Source organism: Suricata suricatta, chromosome 9, assembly GCF_006229205.1.
Source record: "Suricata suricatta isolate VVHF042 chromosome 9, meerkat_22Aug2017_6uvM2_HiC, whole genome shotgun sequence".
Lineage (NCBI taxonomy): Eukaryota > Metazoa > Chordata > Mammalia > Carnivora > Herpestidae > Suricata > Suricata suricatta.
This window is the reverse complement of record NC_043708.1, coordinates 113014931-113036976: the sequence shown is the minus strand read 5'-3', so window position 1 is coordinate 113036976 and position 22046 is coordinate 113014931. Positions and strand designations below refer to the sequence as shown.

General features: G+C 37.8%; 1 protein-coding gene across 2 annotated transcripts in view; it reads right to left on the bottom strand.

Annotated features, from left to right (window-relative positions):
* Positions 1-22046, bottom strand: part of ETFA (electron transfer flavoprotein subunit alpha) — an 86010-nt gene that overhangs the window by 35934 nt on the left and 28030 nt on the right. For both annotated transcript variants that reach the window (XM_029951948.1, XM_029951949.1), the window contains exons 5-9: positions 19802-19901; positions 18561-18671; positions 17801-17902; positions 17396-17464; positions 12329-12411 (exon numbers count right to left, since the gene is read on the bottom strand). In XM_029951948.1, coding sequence (XP_029807808.1) covers positions 12329-12411; positions 17396-17464; positions 17801-17902; positions 18561-18671; positions 19802-19901 — 465 coding nt within the window. The remainder of the gene's footprint in view (positions 1-12328; positions 12412-17395; positions 17465-17800; positions 17903-18560; positions 18672-19801; positions 19902-22046) is intronic.

Genomic DNA, 22046 nt, shown 5'->3' with positions numbered 1-22046 from the left:
ATTATTTAAGGTTTTTTGGTGGACTGGGAACTAGTTATTAATTTTCTCTTTTAAAATAATAAAATATAGACTTGGGTTCCCTGAATTTTCAATAGCTATATAATAGCAAGTTTCACACTAAATTTGGATAAGGCAACCTATATTTCCAATCAAAACTTCAACTGTGGAGTTTGAGAAACTAATTCTAAAACTGCAAGAGAAAGGCAGAGAGCCAAGAATAGCTAAGACCATTCTGGAAAAGAATGCATAAGTACTGCCCAACTACATAATTTTATTACTAAAGCTTTAAGTACAGTACAGGTACAATGATAAACCACTGACTGACAGAACAGAGCAGAGAGCCCAGAAACAGACTTGTGCGCTATATAAACTTGTATGAGGCAACACTAGAGATCAGTAGTGGAGATTAGTCATACAAGGAAAAAACTTAATACCTACTTCACACCAAACATAAAAGTCAAATCAAGTAGATTATAAACCAAAATGTGAGGCTTAAAAGGTTTTGGGGAAAAAATACAGGTGAATATCATTATGACCCTGTCTTCGGAAATATATTTTTTTAATGTTTATTTTTGAAAAAGCACAAGCAGGGGAGGGGCAGATAAAAAGGCACAGAATCCAAAGCAGGCGCCAGGCTCTGAGCTGTCAGCACAGAGCCCAATGCAGGGCTCGAACCAACGAACTGTGAGATCATGACCTGAGCTGAAGTCGGACGCTCAACCAACTCAGCCACCCAAGTGCCCTAGGAATATTTCTTAAACACAATATACACTGTAGATATAAAAAAAAAAATCCAACCACATTAAAATTAAAAGCTTTTGTTTATCAAAAGATATAATTTAAAGAAAAGGAAAAGATGACTAAAAACAGAGAAAACATATATGCAATACACATAACCAAGATTAGTAGCCAAAAGATTTTGAAAACTTCCAAGAACTGATAAAAAAGAACAACTCAATAGAAAAATGGGCAAAAAAATAGGAACAGGAAATTCAGAGGGGAAAAAAAACATCAATGGAATTTTAGAATATAAGGATCCCTCAATAGTATCAGGGAAATGCAAATAAAAAACTGAGATTTCATGCCCATTAGACTAGCAAAGCTTTTTTAAAAGAAATTGTGGCAAAGTATACATAACATAAAATTTACCATTTTAGTCACTGCTAAGCACAGTTCTGTGGCATTAAGTGTATTTGCCTAGTCGTGCAAACCATCACTGTTATCTCCAGAACTACCATCTATCTCCAGAACCACAAAACTTTAAAAAACCCAAAATACCAAAGTTCAAAGAGGCTGGGAGAGGTAAGTTTTATAAACTGCTGTTAAGTGTAAACAACCACTTTGGTAAACACTTCATCAATATCTGGTAAGCTGAGTATTTCCTGTAATTGAGCAGTTTCACTCTCAGGCATACCTCTCTGGGGAAACACTAACATACAAAGAGCTATAAGAAGCTTCAAGGAACGTATTTATAACAGCAGAAATTACAGACTACCTAAATAAGCATCCATTATTAGGAAAATGGGTGAAGTGTGATATATTTATATATATATATACATCAACAAAACACAAATGAAAAACCACCACCTGAATGAAAATGGATGAATCTCAAACATAAGACTGACTAAAAAACATAAAGAACACATACAGTATGCTGTTGATATGTTCTCAAAATGTATACAAAAAGATATTAGCTATCAGTGTTTCTCAACTTTTTTATAACATGGCACACAGAAAATGGTAGCATTTGTATGGTACACTGGGCTACGTAAACAGGCTAGTCATGATGTCTCCTGTTCCAAAGGCTGAGAGGATCAACAACTCGGCACACTTGTAAATCATTCATGGTACTCAAGTTGAAAAGTTCAGCTACAGACTGTTTAGGGAACTGTAGATACAGTGAAAGTGAAATGTACTGAAGTCATCATCAAATTAAGATAATGGTTACTTTTTGAGAGAAGGGAAGCATATATATTAAAGAAAGAGTACACAGGAGTTTCAACTATATTATAATATTGTTTTTTATATTTAGTTGTAAAAACAAAGGTGTTTACTATATTATTTTTATATATGCATATTTTTAAAATAAATAGAAAGGAATGGGAAGTAAAGTGGATTTAGCAAATGTAAGCTACTTTTTTAAGCGTAGCCTCACAAGAGAGATGAAATGGGTGATAAATAGGAGGGAAAAGAGGCTGTGGGAAGACAAAGAATTTTCTTTTTTTTTAACTTCTTTTTATTTTTGGAAGACAAAGACAGACAGAGTGTGAGTAGGGGAGGGGCAGAGAGAGACGGAGACACAAAATCCAAAGCATGCTCCAGGCTCTGGGCTGCCAGCACAGAGCCCAACACAGAGCTTGAGCCCACAAACGTTAAGATCATGACCTGAACCAAACTCGGATAGTCAACTAAATGCCCCACCCAGGAGCCCCAAATTTATTCTTTTTTAAAATTATAAAAAGGAGGGGCGCCTGGGTGGCTCAGTTAATTAAGCATCCAACTCTTGATTTCAGCTCAGGTCATGATCTCATGGTTTGTGGGTTTGAGTACCCCATCAGGCTCTGAGCTGATAGTGAAGAGCCTGTCTGGGATTCTCTCTTGTACTCTCTCTGCCCCTTTGTTCTCCCTTTCTCAAAAATGAATAAAAACAACAACAACAACAACAACAACAAAGATTATAAAAATGAGCCAGCAGAGATGGAGAGGTTTGAACCTGGAACATGGAGTAAATAAGACTATCCTGAAGGAGGCAGGAATTAATGGAATCCAAGGACAGGTTACAGAGACTAGCATTAAATTAGAAAGGGCTCACCTCTTTCTTTGATGTATATAGGTAAGCTGTATTGTTTTGCTTTTATAGGGAGAACAAGTTGACTTCTGAAGTAGGAGAAAGACTGGGAAATAATACTAAATAAGGAGCTTTAAAAATTGGTACAACATAAGATAATGTTGATATATACTAACGGGGCAAAATCAAAATTCATTTTAGATGGATCTATTTGTGGAGAACTATCTGAGGCTATGCAATCCAGCTTTTCCTGGACAAGTGATTTTTAAAATGTGCTCAGGGCTCTAGTCATTCTGCAGAGGGGCCAGAGTCTCTTTCAGAAAAATGAGAAGAGAAATAACTACATTAGCAGCACTCTTGGTTATACCACCCCACTTCAATTCCACTTTCCCTGTTATGCATGGGGCTTCCTTATAAGATTTATCTGAAGGGCTCTACAACTAAATCACTACTCTGAAATTTTTTCCTGGAAAAGCCACACCAGCAAGTCCCAAACCAAATAATTCTAGCTCCTTACAGAAATGTACCTGAATATTGAATACTGGGCACCTGGCTGACACTAAGGGACATTATTAAAAAACACCCTGTGAAAGCACTGTTCTATTTATAGTAAAGATATTGTTGAGGATGTTAATCAATAGTGTCCTCTTTATGAGAGCTCAAGGGATAAATCTCTCTCTCTGATCTTGATAACAGGCCAAATTATGTTCCCAAGTGTAATTTGTTTATTTTTACCTTAGGGGCACTGTAAATCAGGTCACTGCTCTTGTTTCCCAATATGAACTGGCTCCTAGAAAGACTAGTGCCAAACTTACAGACTAGATCTAGGAAATGAACAGAATGATATAGAATTTATTTTCTTTAAAATCTCTCTCCTGGTTTTAACATATCTCAACCTCTATCTTCCCAAACTGCCACCCAGCACCTCCCCACAAGAGACAAAAGGCAGAATCTGGCTACTACAAGTGGGAACAGGAGGAAGAAAGCCCTAGCCCTGAGGTCTGGGTACAGAGGGCCTGCCTAAGAATGAGAGTAATTTAGAAGTGAGCGTTATTCCTTACGACAACCATGAGAATAAAGGCTAAAGAGCTACGACAATTAAATGCAGTATGTGACCCTAAACTGGATTCCATACGGAGATGGGACAGTACTGTAATGAAGGTTACTAAACTAAATGATCAAGTTGGAATATCCCATTATGATACAGAAACTTGGAATCAGAATTTAAACTGAAAAAATCCAAATATACTTTGTACTTTGGTTATGTAAAAAAATATTTCTATTCTTAGGAAATACACACTAAAATATTTAGGGGTCATGATGTTACTGCCATATGTTCAGGAAAAATTTGTGTACATATGTATACACATATGTACTGTATTATTATTTTTATTTTTTTAGTGTTTATTCATTCTTGAGAGAGACAGATTATGAGTGGGGGAGGAGCAGAGAGAGAGAGGGAGACACAGAATCTGAAGCAGGCTCCAGACTGAGCTGTCAGCACACAGCCCGATGTGGGGCTCAAACACACCAACTGTGAGATCATGACCTGAGACGAAGTCAGATGCTTAACCAACTGAGCCACCCAGGCACCTCCATACTGTACTATTTTTAATTTTCAACTTTTTCTAAGTTTGAAATTATTTCCAAATATAAAGTTTATTAAATAATAAAAAGGAACATAGAGGTCTTTGTTGCAACAGTAAGCTACCGATCAGTGGCTCTCCATCCCTGTGACTGAATTCTTAATCCTTGCAGGAAGCATGAATCCATAAACATACCAGATACACACACACACACACACACACATACACACACACACTCAATAATCTTCTATATCTATGTGGTATAAACTGCTGTGAATGATAAAATAAAAATGTATTCAACAGTATAACTAAATTCATGGCAACTTCTGGGTATTTTACATTTTCTCAAATAAGAACAAAAGTAAAAGTGTTTTGTGAGGATAACAAAATTTGCCTTTGTGTCCCCTTACCTGAATGAATAGGGAACTTCTTACTACTTTTCATCAAAGAGAACTGTGGTGATGATTTCCACAGCTATTACAAAAAAGAACATAGGATCTTCAAAGAATATAAATTTGACTGCAATGTAAATAGAAAAAACCAAGCTTTAAAAGATTCAAGAGGCGGGGTGCCTGGGTGGCTCAGTCAGTTGAGCATCCCACCTTGGCTCAGGTCATGATCTTGCTGCTCATTGATTCAAGCCCTGCATCAGGCTCTGTGCTGATAGCTCTGAGCCTGGAGCCTGCTTCAGATTCTGGGTCTCCCTCTTTCTCTACCCCTCCCTCCCTCATGCTCTGTCTCTCTCTCTTTCTCAAAAATAAATAAACATTAAAAAAATAAATAAATAAAAAAACAGAAGATTCAAGAGGCTTCAGGGCTCCTGGGTGGCTCAGCAGGTTAAGTGTCCAACTTTGTTTGGCTCAGGTCATGATCTCTGGCTCATGGGTTCAAGTCCCACGTCAGGTTCTGTACTGACAGCTGGGAGCCTAGAACCTGCTTCAGATTCTGTCTCCCTCTCTCTCTCTGCCCCTCCCCTGCTCGGGCTCTGTCTCTCTCAAAAATATGAAACATTAAAAAAAATTTTTTTTAATTCAAGAGGCTTCAATGGTTAAGAACAAAAACCCAAATTTAATAAAATAGAGTTCAGCTTTAAATACAAAGGAGCACTTCATTATTATCAGACAAGGGACACATGGTTTAATAGTAGGCAATAAAATATGGACAAAGGAGAAGACTGAGATTTTGGATGTCTACAAGTGTAATATATGCCAACAGTGGGATATGGCTGCCAAAAACCTAATATAATATTAAGTAGTATTAATTAAAATATTACTTAGGAAGATAATAATCCAACTCTGTACTCGTCAGAGCACATGTGGAGTAATGCATTCAATTCTGGGCCTTAGAACTCTTGCTTATGGCCCTGAGGGAAAAGCCTGTATCAGACTAATCCTCTTGCGTACAAAAACTATAAAACCCCCTGAAAATACAGACAGCAAGTGTTTAAGTACGCTGGAGACAAGATAGGCAGCAGTGAAGAAGGGAGAATTCTGTAGGAGAGGGAGGCACAATAAGATGAGTCTATCTTATGCATCTACTTTCTCCGTTGGGGCGTTTCCAGATTTCCTACAGGGGATAAACGCCAATCAGAAAGCAGTCACTTTGGACAGAAACCTGCAGTCTTACCAGTTGAGGAAATAAACAAGAAACAGAATTTGTGGCTGCCACATTAGCTGGAAAGGAAGGAAAAAATTCTAGACAGAGAATCATAGACTGCATATATACTCTGCTCAAAACTCTAGTTGACACCCGTATTAGACACGTGCAATAATGGCTTTTAAGTCACCTGGCTGGTACAAAAAGAGAAGACAGAGTTTAGAGTTTGAGCTTTGTGTTTAGTTTGTCCAGAATCAATAAGTAACCATCAAGAATTCCTTTATGTGAATGCTTTGCAACAAAAATGGTGCTAAATTAAATACCCAGTGTTAAGTAACTTTTTCGAATCTCATTATTTATCCTGGAAAAACTGTATTGACTTTTGCACTGATGATGCAAAAAACAATAGTAGGTCAAACTGCTGCTGCCTTAGCATTAATCAAGATAGTTGCACCAAACTGAACAAGTTGTCACTGCATTCTTCATGGCCACATACTCAGTTTTAAAAACTTTAAAAATAAAAAAGCTGGTTTCACTTAAGATTGTCCTTGATGAAGCACACAAATTATTAGTATTTTAAATCGTGGCCTTTGAGTACACATCTTCTTAGTGTTCTGTGAATCTATTAAATTCACTGCTTTATATGGGTGAGGTGATGGTACCCTAAAACAATTACAAGAGTAACATCAAAGATTTCTGATCACAGATTACCATAACAAATCCAAAAATAATGAGAAACTTGGAAATATCGCAAGAATAACCAAAATGTGACACAGAGACACAAAGTGAGCTAATGCTATTGAAAAAATAGTGTTAACAGACTTGCTCAAAGCAGGGTTGCCAAAAACCATTAATTTATTTATTAAAAAAAATACCATAATATATGTGAAGCACAATAAAGCAGAACACAATAAAATGAGGTATGCCCGCATTTTCTAAACAAACAATGCATGGTATTATAAGATGGTAAAAGATCTATTCACAGTGCAATAACGGCCAATGGGTTTTAATATAAAAATATGAAAAGTTCATCAATATGGTTTCAGATTCCACACTGCAAATAACCTTTAGGAAATTACTACTTGTCAAATTTCGGAATAGTGTAAAAGAAGAATATCTACAATTTTCTGAAAAGGCTATTAAAATATTCCTTTCTTTTCCAACTTTATATATCTGTGTGATGGTGGATTTTCTTCATATACTTCAATCAGACTAATATAGAAAACCACACTGGAGTAGAAATGAGAATCTAGTAATTTTCTATTAAGCCAAATATAAAGCCAAAAATGTAAAGCAATGGACCTATTCCCATTAAATTTATTTTTGTTGTGGAAGATTTGGTTAATTTTACCCAAATGTTATTTATATTATGAAATATGGTTTTGTTATTATTTTCAAGTGACCAAATATTAAAAATTTTTGTTTGAATTTCTAATACAGTATCAACAAGTATGACCTAAATTTAAAAAAAAAAGCCTTTTGAGAGCTCTCAATTTTTAAAATGAAACCTAAGACAAAAATTTTGAGAAACAATGTACTACACATAAAATGAGGCAGGAAAATGCCAAAATACAATCAAAGAGCAACCTTGAAATAACCGAAATTTTGGAATTAGCACACAATAATTTTAAAGTAGCTATTTTAAGTACGATCAAGGATGTAAAAGGAAAGCTATCTGCAATGACTTGCAGAGATAAGAAATCTCAGCAGAGAAATTAAAATTACAGAAAGAACCAAATGCAAATCTAGAACCGAAAAATATTAAATCCAAAATAAGAAATTCCTTAGATGGTTTTAATAGCAAATGAGAAACTATTAGAAGAGCCAGTGACCTGATGAGAGACCAAAAGAAATTACCCAATCTGAAGAACAAAGGGAAAAACAATGAAAAAGAATTAACAGAACTTCCATAACCTGTGGAAGAATATAAAGATATTTAAAATATGTGTAACTGAAGTCCCAGCATAAAAGTATTGAAAAATATGTGGCACACTGCTCTGTAAATGTTAACAGGCCAAAATGTGGACTGCTGTCTGTTTTTGTACATAAAGTTTTACTGAAATACAGCCACAAAATTCATTTGCTTATCTGTCTATGGCTGAGTTTGCTAAACAACAGTAGAGTTAAGTAGTTAAAAGAGACATTCTATGACCCATAAAACAAAAAATATTTGCTTTATTACTCTTTAGAGAGAAAGTTTGCTGACCCCTGGTCTAAATACTCTTTATACCCTTACTGAATTTCTTGGTCTAGTTATTCTATCAATTACTAGGAAAAAGTGTTAAAATTTCTAACTATGACTATGGGTTTGTCTATTTCTAACTTTAGTTCTGTTAGTTTTTGCTTGAAGCATGTTCAAACTATGTTGTTCGGCCTTCTACAATCACGACTATTCTGTCTTCCTTATAAATTAATCCTTTTATTATTATGGAATGTCTATCTTTGGTAGTACTCATTGTCTTAAAAGTCTACTTTCTCTGATATTAATAAAGATACGCCAGATTTCTTATGCTTACTGCTTGTATGGTATATCTGTTTCTATCCTTTCCCTTTCAATGTATCTTGTTCATATTTAAAAAATATTTCTTACAGGTGGCACATAGATGAGGTCTTGCTTTTTATACATTCTGACATTCTCTGCTTTTTGATTGAAGCATTTAATTCACATTTTTCTCTTTACTGCTTTTAAGAACTTCTTTTTATCATTCTTTAATCAATTTATGATGTGCCTTGTAGTTTCTGTCATGTTTACTCCTCTAGGGGTTTGTTGAGCTTCTGAGATTCTGTGGGTTTACAGATTTCATCAAATTTAAAACTTCAGTGGTCATTATCTCCTTAAAGATTTTTGCTGTTCTAATCATACACACATTAGGCCTGCTAAAGCTGTCCCACAGGTTATCAATGCTCTATCCATTTTTTTCCTATTTTTTCCCCCTGTCGTTTCAGACAGTTTTGCTATCACTTCCTCAAAGTTCACTAACATTTTTTCCTGCAGTGTTTAATGGCAAAATATACATTCTTTTCAAGTGCATGTGTTCAACAAGATAGGGCATTTGCTAGGCCATAAAATAAATCTCAGTAAAGTTTAAGACTAAAATAGTAAGGATATATTCTCCAAAATTAGAAATCAATAACAGAAAGCTTTCCAGGAGAAAAAACACAAACATTTAGAAATTAAATATTTCTAATTTTTGTAAATTAGAAAATATTTTTAAAATAAATGATAAAAATATATCAAAATTTGTGGGATGCAGCTAAAGCAGTGCTTAGAGGGAAATTTATATCTTTAATATTTATATTTAAAAATAAACAATACAGAGGCATTTGGCTGGCCTAGTCAAAAGGGCATGCAACTCTTGATCTTCATTCTGGCATTAGTTCAAGCCCCACACTGGGTATAGAGATTAATTAAATAAATAAACTTTTAAAAAATTCTAGTTTTAGGTATATATTCAAGAAAAATTAAAATATATGTCCACACAAAAACTTATATATGTATGTTCATATCTGTACTATTCATAATAGCCAAAATGTAAAAACAATCCAAATGTCCATCAAATTCCAAATGAATAAATAAAATATGATATATCCACAGGAGAAACTAAACAGAGGACCATGGGGGAGGGGAAGGGGAAAAATAGTTGGGGAGAGGGAGGGAGGCAAAGCATGAGAGACTCTTGAATACTGAGAACAAACTGAGGGCTGATGGGGGAGGTGTATGGGGAAGGGGAGGTCATGGGCATAGAGAAGGGCACTTGTTGGGATGACCACTGGGTGTTATATAGAAACCAAATTTTTATTTTTTAAAATGTTCATTCATTTTTGAGACAGAGAGAGACAGAGCATGAGTGGGGGAGGGGCAGAGAGAGATGGCGATACAGAATCTGAAGCAGGCTCCAGGCTGTGAGCTAACAGTACAGAGCCTAATGTGGGGCTCGAACTCACAGACTGTGAGGTCATGTCCTGAGCCAAAGTTGGACGCTTAACTGACTGAGCCACCCAGGCGCCCCAAGAAAAACAAAATTTTAAAAAGGAAATGAAAACCCAGTAAGGCAGTTAAACTGGAAAATAAAATAAAAAAATAAAAAAGCTGGATGAATGAGATTTAAAAACATTTTTTAAAATATTTGTTTATTTATTTTGAGAGGGAGAGCATGTTCATGGGTAAGCAGGGGAGGGGCAGAGAGAAAGGGAGAGAAACAATCCCAAGCAGGCGCCACAGTGTCAGTGCAGAGCCCTAGGTGGGGCTTGATCTTACAAACTGTGAGATCATGACCTAAGCTGAAAACAAGAGTTGAACACTTAACCAACGGAATCACCCAGGAGCCCCTTAAAAATTTTTCAAAACTCCTCACTAGACTGATGAAAAGAAGGTGAACAAAAAAGACACAAATTACAATTGCAGAAATTAAGGAGGAGCTATCACTCCAGAAAATCTTATAGACAACAAAAAGAAAATTGAGCAGTATTATAAACACCTTTACCTAATACATTTGACCACTTAGAAGAATTGGACCAATTCCTTGAAACCTATCACTTAGCCAAAAAGACTCAAAATAAAATCGAAAATCTCAATAACCCTAAAATAATTAAAGAAATTGAGTTAACTGTCTAATACTCCACCAAAGAAAATTCCAGGCCAAAATGGCATCACTGGTGAATTCTATCACATTTAAGACAAAACAAATCAAAAACAATCTTACACAAACTCATTCAGAAAATAGAGCAGGACGGAATATCTTTCAACTCAATTTTATGAAGCTAGCATCATGATGATATCAAAGTTAGACAAGTATTTTTTAAAAAGAAAAGTTACAGATTATTTTGATCAAGACAGACCCCAAAATTCTCAACACAGTACTAGTCGGTCAAAACCAGTAATATATTAAAAAGATAACCTATTATAAGTAGGGTGTCTGGGTGGCTCAGTCAGTAGAGTGCCTGACTTCGGCTAAGGTCATGATCTCAGTTTGTGGGTTCAAGCCCCATGTCAGGTTCTGTGCTGACAGCTCATAGCCTGGAGCCTGTTTCAGATTCTGTGTCTTCCTCTCTCTCTCTGCCCCTCCCCTGCTCATGCTCTGTCTCTCTCTGTCTCTCAAAAACAAAAAATAAATGTAAAAAAATCTTAATGTAATTTATCATACTAACAAAATAAAGTAGAAAAAAATAATCATTTCAATAAATGTAGAAAAACATTTGACAAAATTCAACCACCATTCATGGTAACAACTCTTAACAAATTGGGAATAGAAGAAAGTTCCTCAACTTTATACCATTAAGAAAATAAATAGGCAAGTCATGCTTTGGGAGAAAATATGTGCAAAATATATCTGATAAGAAGCTCACATAATTACAGAATATAAATATATATTATATATAATATCAACATCTCAGTAACAAAAGACAAACAATTCAATAATAAAGGGCCAAAGAATTAATTGGACACTTCATAAGGAAAAATTCCAGCCTCTGCACTATCAGCACAGAGCCTGATGTGGGGCTCGAACTCACAAATCATGAGATCATGACTTGGGCCAAAAATCAGGAGTCAAAATCAACGCTTAACTGACTTAGCCACCCAGTTGCCCTTATGGTTTTCAATATACAGAAATAACAGATGTAATGTGTGTACCGTATATAATTATGTGTATGTGTTTGCCTACACATACACATAACTACACACATTTCCTATCTTTTTTCACTGAGAAGTCTTATGAATAACAACATCCCAAAAGCAATGAATGCAACTAACACCCAGTTGTTGCCTGCAAAATACTATTCTTCACTAAAGGGAACCAGGACTTTTTGGAGAAAAGACGAATTCCAGAGCTGGGATAGGAAAAGTACAAAATGAGCCTGGAACATACTGTTCTGCTAGAAAGTAAGAAAGGGCTCAAAAAATAATGGGAAGTCAAAAAAGACACAGGAACCATCACCTCAAAGAGGTTCTCACTGGCCAAATGTGGGTCAATCTATATAATAATGACAGATGTAGGGCTTGAACTCACGAACCGAGAGATCATGACATAAGCTAAAACCAAGAGTTAGGCACTTAACTGACTGAGTCACCCAGGCACCCCATGAAAGACACTTGCATTTAAACAAAAGCTTAAAAAAAATATCTGAAAGACAATGCTGGATTTAAGAACTGCAAAGCACATTACTGAGGCCAAGAAATCCACAGACCTTGTGAGGAAGACATGATCACTATGGTAACGGCTAACTGTCTAGATATGCTGAATAGAACATAAATCACTGAGATATTCAATAAATTATATATAATGTACCCACATAGACACATACACACAGTTTTTACCTCTCTGGAATTCTGGATGGCATATTTTATTGCAATACTTACTGGTGCTACTATTTTCCCTGTCTGTCCAACTTGCATATCATTGGGAACAAAGCCAGCATCAACAGCAGCACGAGAAGCACCAACTAAATGGAGAAAACATATTTGTCATTTTTTAGAGTTCTTATTCCACTAGTTGGGATATTCACTAATAACTGTATAGAAAGACACTGACAAGGACAATCAAATTTACTTTATAAAGACCATGTTTTAAAAAAATTATCACTGATCAAAAATTCTAAAATGAAGTACTAGTGCATTTAAGACACAAAATTTTAAGAAATGTCTTTCATTTATACGCAAGGATTTAAGATTTTAAGTTTGACTGAACTTGCTTGGTTGCTTTATCAAAAAGACATTCAGGTATTCATAAAACATACATTATAGTCTGTTTGGTATGCCATTATATAATGGTCCTTTATGCAGTAACTTCACAGTTTTTTAGTTAGTTATTTTTTGAGAGAGAGTGAGCATGTGCACACATGAGTTGGGGAGGGATGAGAGAGAATCCCAAGCAGGCTCTGTGCTGTCAGACACATAACTGACTGAGCCACCCACCCCAATAACTTCACAACTTTTGAAGAAAGGTACTATATCATTATTTCTTGTGATCAGATAAAGACAAGTTACATATAACACAAGATAAGTTTTAACCAATATCTGCTATCTAAGAAGAAATGAGAAGTTAACTGGCCTTCTATCCTCCTTCATCAGGAGTCAATAAGGCACCCTGTACTTGGGAATAAGGTCACCCCTCTCACAGCAGAGGTCGAATGACCCTCCGATCTTCTTCATCTTCACCGACAGAGGACAAGAGAAGGCCACAAACAGTACTCCTAACTCCTAAGGCTCACAGTCTCAACAACACTACCTAGATCAGTGAGGACTGATCACATCCTGCCCTTTACTTACATGTCACTACAACAAGCCCCAGACTCAAAGTTTATCCTCTGTAATCCACACACTCATCTCCATAATGCCCTGCACAGTTCCTAATCTTCACCCATCTTCCTATTTGTCTAGATGCTCCCTGAGGACAACGATTCCCCTGCAGTCCTCTCCAGCAGATGCTGCTACCGGCCACTAGGCCTACAGGTGGGACACCTCACTGACACTCTCAGAAAGTTCTCCCTCCTTCCTCCTTAAAAGCCTTCAGCTTTGAATTTCATGTCATCATATTTTATCACCCATTGGTTGCTGTGTCATCTATTGACCACTAGGTCAATCCTGTTCATTTCTCAATAACTTTTAGCTTCTAGGTCATTGTCACTTTCTCCAACACTAGTCTTTTTTTTTTTTTTTAAATGTTTATTTATCTCTGGGAGAGAGAGGGAGAATGCAAGCGGAGGAGGAGAAGAGGGAGATACAGAATCTGAAGCAGACTCCAGGCTCTGAGCCATCAGCACAGATCCTGACGCAGGGCTCGAACTCACAAATTGCAAGATAATGACCTGAGCCGAAGTCACACACTTAACCAACTGGGCCACCCAGGCACCCCTATCCAATACCAGTCTTAATTCTTGAAGATTTTAACACCTGGCTTCTTGGTTCCTAAAACAATTTTCTTGCAGTCATCTCTGTCCTCAGCCACACACACCCATGGTCACATCCCCAAACTTTAAATTACCAACCCCCTGACAATTTCCAATCTCTCTGTGACCTACTCTTTCCAGGTGACTCACTTTGTATTCAACTCCAACAATCCTCTGACCCCACTGGGATCTACATTTCTATTCACTGTCCCTCTCTCCCACTATGTTTGCTCTTCTTTACCTAGCTTAAATTCTACAATCAATGACTCTCTAATCACTTAGTTGCATATGTCTTCAATTTCCTTGCCTTCCTCTTAAATCACCACACTCAAGTAGAAAAAGCTCCATCTCTGGTTAATTGATTAAACAACCTCTCTTTTCCATACCTGTCCCCCTACAGTTCAGCATAAGTGGAGAAAAACACCAACACCAAGCTGTGCTAACTGGGTTTTACTTTAAATAAATAGGCCTTGGGATACCTGGTGGCTCAGAGAGTTAAGCATCCAACTTCGGCTCAGGTCATGATCTCATGATTTGTGGGTTCGAACCCCGCACAGGACTCTGTGCTGACAGCTCAGAGCCTGGAGCCTGCTTGGGATTCTGTGTCTCCTCTCTCTGCTCTTCCCCTGCTTGCACTCTGTCTCTATCTCTCTCTCAAAAATAAACATTAAGAAAATTTTTTAATTAAAAAAAAAGAATAAATAGGTTTTAATTCTCTCAGTCTTTCCTAAACTATAATTTCACAGGTTTCCTTCTCTCATCAAACTTCCAACACTCTTTAACATCATCACTATCAGCTGATCACCTTGCTTCCTATTTCACTGAAGAAACTGAAATAATCACAAGCAAACTTTCATATGCTCCAACTAACATACACCCATTAACTTGAAGCTGTCCCCATATTCTTTCTTGCCTACTTAACTGCAGCAACTCTCCCCTCCCTCTGCTGTATAATTTTCCCTCTCATCTGGAGCATTCCCATCAGCACAGAAGCATGTTATTATTTGTCCCCTCTGTGCAACGCCCCTGTTGGTCCCATTCCCCACTAAAGAAAGTCCATTTCTCTGCTCTCCTATATAGCAAAATCTCTCGGAAGAGTTGTTTGTATTCATGGACTTCAATTCCAGGACTCCCAGTCCATTTCTAAAAACTTTTTTTTAATTAAAACATAACACACAGGGGTGCCTGAGTGGCTCAGTCAGTTAAGCATCTGATTTCGGCTCAGGTCATGATCTCACGGTCTGTGAGTTCGAGCCCCACATCAGGCTTTGAGCTGTCAGCACAGACAGCTCAGAGCCTGAAGCCTGCTTCAGATTCTCCCTCTCTCTGTCCCTTCCCCACTTGCACTCTGTCTCTCTCTCTCTCTCAAAAATAAATAAACATTAAAAAAAAAAAACTAAACAACAGGGTGCCTGGGTGGTTCAGTTGGTTACACATCCGACTTCAGGTCAGGTCATTATCTCACAGTTCAAGCCCGGCATCGGGCTCTGTGCTGACAGCTCAGAGCCTGGAGCCTGTCTTTGGATTCTGTGTCTCCCTCTCTCTCTGTTCCTCCCCCACTCACTCTGTCTCTGTTTCTCAGAATAAAATAAAGAATAAAAAAAAATTTTTTTAATTTAAAAACTCTCTCTCATAATACATATCCAATCTGTCAGGAAATCCTAGTAGTTCTTTACCTTCAACTATATATCCCAAAACTACTTTTCTCCACATCTACTGCTACTAACCTGATCCAAACCATGCATATCTCACCGGACTCAAACAGCCTAATTGATCTCCCTGTTAGTATACTTAGTCCCCTATACTCTGTGCTCAAAACTGTAGCTAGAGTGTCAGATCGTGTGACTTTTCTCAAATCTTTCAATGGTTTCCCATTTCATCCAGAGAAAAGCAATCTCTTTACAAAAGCCTGGTCTGGTCTAGTACTTCCAATTGTATCTCTTAACTACGCTTCCTTTTTGCACTTCCCATTCCAGCCACACTGCCCTCCTTACTATTCATCACGTAGACCAGACATGCTTCTGCCTTAGGCAGGTCCTCTGCACTTTACTGGTCCCTCTACCTGAAACACTCTCTCTCAGATCTCATGGCTTGCTTCCTCACGTCCATCAAACCTTTGTTCAGATGTCTCCTTCTTAAGGCTTCCTCTGACCATCATATTTAAAGCTGCAATCGTCCCTCTCCAAACTCCTCTTCTTCCTCCTTTTCATAGTGTTTACTACCCTCTAATATACTATTTACTAATTTATTGTGTTTAGTGTCTGGGGTAGGCAGAAAAACAGCTGCTCCAAAAATATATTCACTTTCCAATCCCCAAAATCTGTGAATATTAACAAACATGGCAGCAGATATAATATAAAGTTAAGGATCTTAGGACAGTGTGCCTACCCTGAACTATCTAGGTGGTCCTTAAATGTCGTAACATGTATCCTCATAAGAGGGATACAGAGGGAGACTTGAGACAGATACACAGAGAAGAAGGTGATATAAAGACAGAAGCAGAGACCGGAGTGAGGCAGCCACATGCCCAGGAACGTCAGGGCAGCCTCTAAACACTGGAAATGAACAGATTTGCTCCCAGAGTGTGGTCCTGCCAACACCATGATTTCAACACACTTCTGGCCTCTGGAAATGTAGAAAACAATTTTCTGTTGTTTTAAGTCACCAGGTTTACAGCAATTTGTTACAGTGGCCACAGAAAACTAACACAAAGTCTAGTCTCACCCAAATACAAATGTAACTTCCACAAGGACAGAGACTTTGCTTATTTTACTCACCGTTATTTCATTAGCTCCTAAAATAATGCCTGACATATGGCAGACACTCAATAAATATTTGTTCAATTAAAGAATAAGTGAATGAAATAAACGCCATCAAATCACACCATTTCATTATAAAGAGTCGATACCATGCTTTTATTCAGACAAAACCATTACAGTTTCTATGAGTACACATATAAATATATACTAATATAAAAGCATAGGAAAAACCTAGAAAGTTATACACAAAAAAACCTAGAAAGTTATACATAAAACCTTTAAAAGAAGGAAGACAGAATGGAGATGTTTTTGTAAAAAGAATATATTCATGTAGTAGTTCTATAATTAAAAACTAAAATATTGCCAATTTTCCGACTTTTCAAAAAACATTCCACTCTCATCAGTACATTTTTAAATGATGTTAACTTCTATTTTTAGTAGAGGTTTATCTGAGACTACCCATAAAGAGAAAAACAAGGGCATCCCTGAATCAGAAGTAGGCACTGAAGCTGACATTAAAAAATAATTTTTAATGAAAAAATTCAAAGATATGGCAAATATAAGAGTGTCACATAAATAATAAAAAAACATAAGGATACCATCTCCACAATGAATCCTACCCAGAGACTAAGAAAAACCATTTCAGAAAGAAAAGCTGAAAGCAGAGAAAGCAAAATAATTGGCAGCTTTGAGTGACTTATATATAAATGAAATAATAAGGAAAAAATATACATATCCAGCAAAAAGAGAATATTTTTCTATAAAGAAAATAACTTTACCTGCAGCATGTAGTTGATCTGCCAAATCATATAACAACTTAAAGTTCTCTCCACTCTTCAAACCCCGACCTCATTGAAAAAAGATGGGGGGAAAATTAGGTAAACCTAAACTCCATTCTATAAAAGATACAAAACCCCATTCTACACAGCTAAGAGATGACTTGTACCACGCTCCCCCTGGTGCCAGAGACACAGATGTACAACACAGAGCTCAAGTTGGGTTATCAAGCTCATGATTTCACTTTCTCAATTGCTAAAATGGAAATAATAATGGCAACTTACCAACTTCTTAACATATGGGGGGAAAAAAAAACCTATGCTCCTCTAAAATAAATACTAATAAAACCAAAGTATTTTAAAATCAAAGTATCTTTTAAAATTAATAAATTACAATATTCCACTTACCACCAGATATCACTACTCTGGCACCAGTTAGCTCTGGTCGATCACTTTTTGTTAATTTCTGGTCAAGCCATTCTGATATCCCCACTGGGGAAGTACCTGATGCTGTGGACATTGATACAGACAACAAATCAATGACCAAAGTTAAAGTTCAATAACAGTGCTTTTTAAGATAAACATAAAGAATTAATTATATGAAATTTACATTTTGTTAGTTACTATGAATTTTTTGTGCTCCTAATTTCAATTTCTGGCATTTTTGTAAAGAATGAAAGGCATGGGGTTCTAACCTCTACCTCATCAGCTACACGACTTTTCAGAAGTCATTTAATTCTCTGAGTCTATAAAACAGGAATGACCCTCTCTCTACAGGGTTCAAATAAGAGTAAAGAGAACATCCTGTAAACATTTACTATTAATTACATCCTTTCACTATACTGAACCTCCCAAGTATTATAATAGGAAATAGGGAGAGAAAAGTAAATCCTAACATCAACATAACAGATTAATCTTAATGGACCTTTTCTCCCACCCCTCCGATCTACCAAAACAACTATACTAGTACCAAAAATGATATGAAAAAGGCACATTATAAATATTTCTTACTTTTGTATAAGCTGGGGAATATTACCTAGACTGAGCTCTCAGACCCTCTGCATTAGCTAACCAGAGGCCATCTCTTATAATCCATGAAACTAATATAATCCATGAACTAAAAAAAAACAAGAAACAAAACAAATAAAAACTTCAAATGAACACTCACCCTTTTCTGAACTGGCACTACCTCCACTTGTTGCTGCAGCTTCAAAAGATGTTCCTCGGACAGAAAACACCTTCACTTCCTCATCACACTTCACTGTACATAAAGCATTTCCTGCAATACACAATTTAGTTCTTTAAAAATACCCATGGGGGCACCTGGGTGGCTCAGTCGGTTAAGCATCTGACTTCAGCTCAGGTCATGATCTCACGGTTTGTGGGTTCAAGCCCCACGCCAGGCTCTGTGCTGACAGCCTGGAGCCTGCTTCGGATTCTGTGCCTCCCTCTCTCTCTGCCCCTTCCCTGCTCACGCACTCTCTCTCTCTCTCTCTCAAAAAATAAACATTAAAAACAATTAAAAAAAAAAAAACAAGCAGTGATGTGCCAAGATTTTAAAAGAATTTAAGACATTTCTTATAGATTAGCAATCACGTAAGAGTGACCTAAACTTGACCAATATTTCCCCTCAAACTCTACTAAAGATGAAAGATCTAATTTGAGAAATGACCATTAAACTGAAACACAGACTTCAATCAGAAAGAACAAAGCATTCATTGCTTTCTCTAGCCCCACTAGAGAGCAGTGTGCCTAGCAGAAGATCAACTAAAGAGACACTGAAATGAATTTCTTAATGCAGATGGAAATGGAATAGAAGCAGCGAAGACTGAGAATACTATTTTTTTAAATGGATAAGTTTTGCTTCTCCAAGTGCCACTTACAAAATACACTGAACAGTGAATCTACTTTATGAATATACTTTATTGTTAAGTTGGTTTACATACAACACCCAGTGCTCATCCCAACAAGTACCCTCCTCAATGCCCATCACCCATTTTCCCCTTCTCCCACCATCCATCCTCAGTTTGTTCTGTTTTTAAGAGTCTCTTATGGTTTGCCTCCCTCCCTCTCTGTTTGGAACTATTTTTCCCCTTCCCTTCTCCTATGGTCTTCTGTTAAGTCTCTTAAGATCCACAGTGATTCTAATTTTTATTGAAGACTGGAAAAATCTCATCACTCTGTGAACTGAATAACCAGGTAGGAAAGAAATGTGCTGTGAATCTATCAAGCAGAATGTAATGTCATGGTCTCCTAACAATTCTAAGATTAAGATTTTTCTCAGAAACCTTTAAGATGGACCATTTAAAACAAAGGTATGACTTGTTTTAAAACCCTATCTTCAAATTAATTTCTACTTTTAAAATTCACCAAAAGTTAGTACGTTGATTATTTTTCTTGGGTACTCACCTGCATAAATAGTTCTCACAAATGTGTCAGGTGACTTGACTGCAATGATGTCAGAAATTGGAGCAACATCAAGTTTGGCTGCTATTCTGGGCAAAAGGTTCTAAAAGTAAAATAAGCAGTGAATTACACATACACCTATGGATGGCTATCAACCATCAACAATAATATTCTCTAAATGAATATTCTGTAGAAGTTTTAATTCAAGTATTTTATATTTCATACACATTAAATATATACATCTATAATCTTTTTGAGTATTTGAGCTATCAACTGTCAACAATAATATTCTCTAAATCTTTAGAGACACTACACCTTTAGACACACTACAACTTCAAGTACAACTTTTTGGATAGTCTTTAAGTAAGAGTCTACATTACTCTAACTACATTAAGAATTTTCTGGAGGAGGAGCGGCAAGATGGCGGAGAAGTAAGGAGCCCCATTACCTCTGTCCACCCACAATTATCAAACTGAGAAGAATTAAAAAGCCACAGCTCTCTGATCACCAAGAACGGAGGTGTGCGAACAGACCCCTTATAGACAGCAGTCTCACGGTTGCCTGAGTGAGTGAGTGCAAAGGGGGACGGGAGACTTTAGGGGAGGGAGCGCCGGCCGGAGACAAAGCGCCTAGCACCCAGAGGCTTGGCGCTGGGCCCGCTGAAACCCCCGTGTCCCCAGGCGCACCGCTCCTAGCCCGGCGGGGAGGCCAGGAGCCCGGAGGCGGACAGGTCAGCGGGGAGCGGCACAGCGCGGGGCAGCGAGAGAGAGCCCGGAGGCGCACAGATTCCCCCACAGTCGCTCATGAGGGGCGCCGCGCCGGGTATCCAGAGGCGCACGGACCTTAACAGCCGCGCGCGGTACTGCAGGGCAAGGCAGGAGAGAGACCAGGAGAAGAGAAGTAGAGACTGAATCACTCAGCGCAATCCCTGCAGAGGAGAGATTCAGCCCCCGGGACTGAGGGCCACTGAGCGCTGAGAGAGTGATCCGTCCCTTCAGCAGGGGCGTTCAGTCAAACCACGCAGCTCACCGACTTCAGGTGGAGCCAGGGGAGAACTCTGACTTCACAAACTCCCTATCCGCCCGGACCAGAAAGCTGCCCACCTGCGGAGGATTTTAACTGTGGTGGCAATATTGAGTGTGCGGGCAAGGACTTAGAAACCGGGCAGAACTTGGAAAACAGAAACAATTAGATCTGCCCGAGGCACAAGAAGGTTGGACTCCAGAGAGTGGTTAGAACGCATGGTCTGAGGGGGACTTGGGGCGCCGTCGCCATTCTTCTCCTAGCATCCACCAAGGCGGGGCCTCAGAGAGCAGCCCTTGGGACCCGACCCACCTGCACCAGGCCACGCCCATCCGCGCTGGAGAGCTGCAGTGCTTCTGCTTGTTACCGTTAAGCGGGTTTTTTTTTTAAATATTTTTAACTTTTAATTGTCCCCTGTCTTCTCCTTACTATCTTCCTATTTCCTTCCTTTCTCCCTTTCCCGCTGGAATCTGGGAAAGACCAACAATTAGGCACTGCTGTGCTTAGATCAACTCTTACCATCCAGACAGTTTTCCTTTAGTCCATCCTTATCTCCCCCAACCCTTACTGCAGGTTTTAAGCTCTCAGACTGTCCTTTATCTCTGACTGTCACTGTCCCCCTCAATCCCTGACTGCTTTTTTGTTTCTTTCCCCTTTTGTTTTTTCCTCTTCCCTTTTTTTTTTCTCTTTTCTTCTTTTTTCTCCTCTCTTTTCTTTCCTGTTCCTTTTTTTCTTTCCCCCTTAGGTTTGCTTCTTTATCAGTACATCTGTGTGCTTGTGTTCGCTGTGTGTTTGTCTGTCTGTTTTCCTTTTCAGGGCTACCTCAAGAAACAACCCAAAGCACACATAGTGGAAAACCCCAAATATTGCTGAGTAGGGAATATATTAATCAGAGGCACGACAAGAGAAACCGAGAGACACCATTAAAAAAAAATCTCCTGAAACAACAGACCCTAGACACTCCAAGAACCTCCTTCTATAGAGGAATACTAATAATCGCACAGTGCAGAACGAGCTTTTAAAACTGACAAGAGACAGAAAGCTAGCCAAAATGACAAAACAAAAGAACTCTTCTCCAAAGAAACTCCAGGAAGAAATCACAGCTACAGAACTGCTCAAAACAGACATAAGCAACATAACTCAAAAAGAATTTAGAACGATTGTCATAAAATTAACTGCTGGGCTTGAACTAAACATGGAAGCTATCTGAGAAGATATTGATACA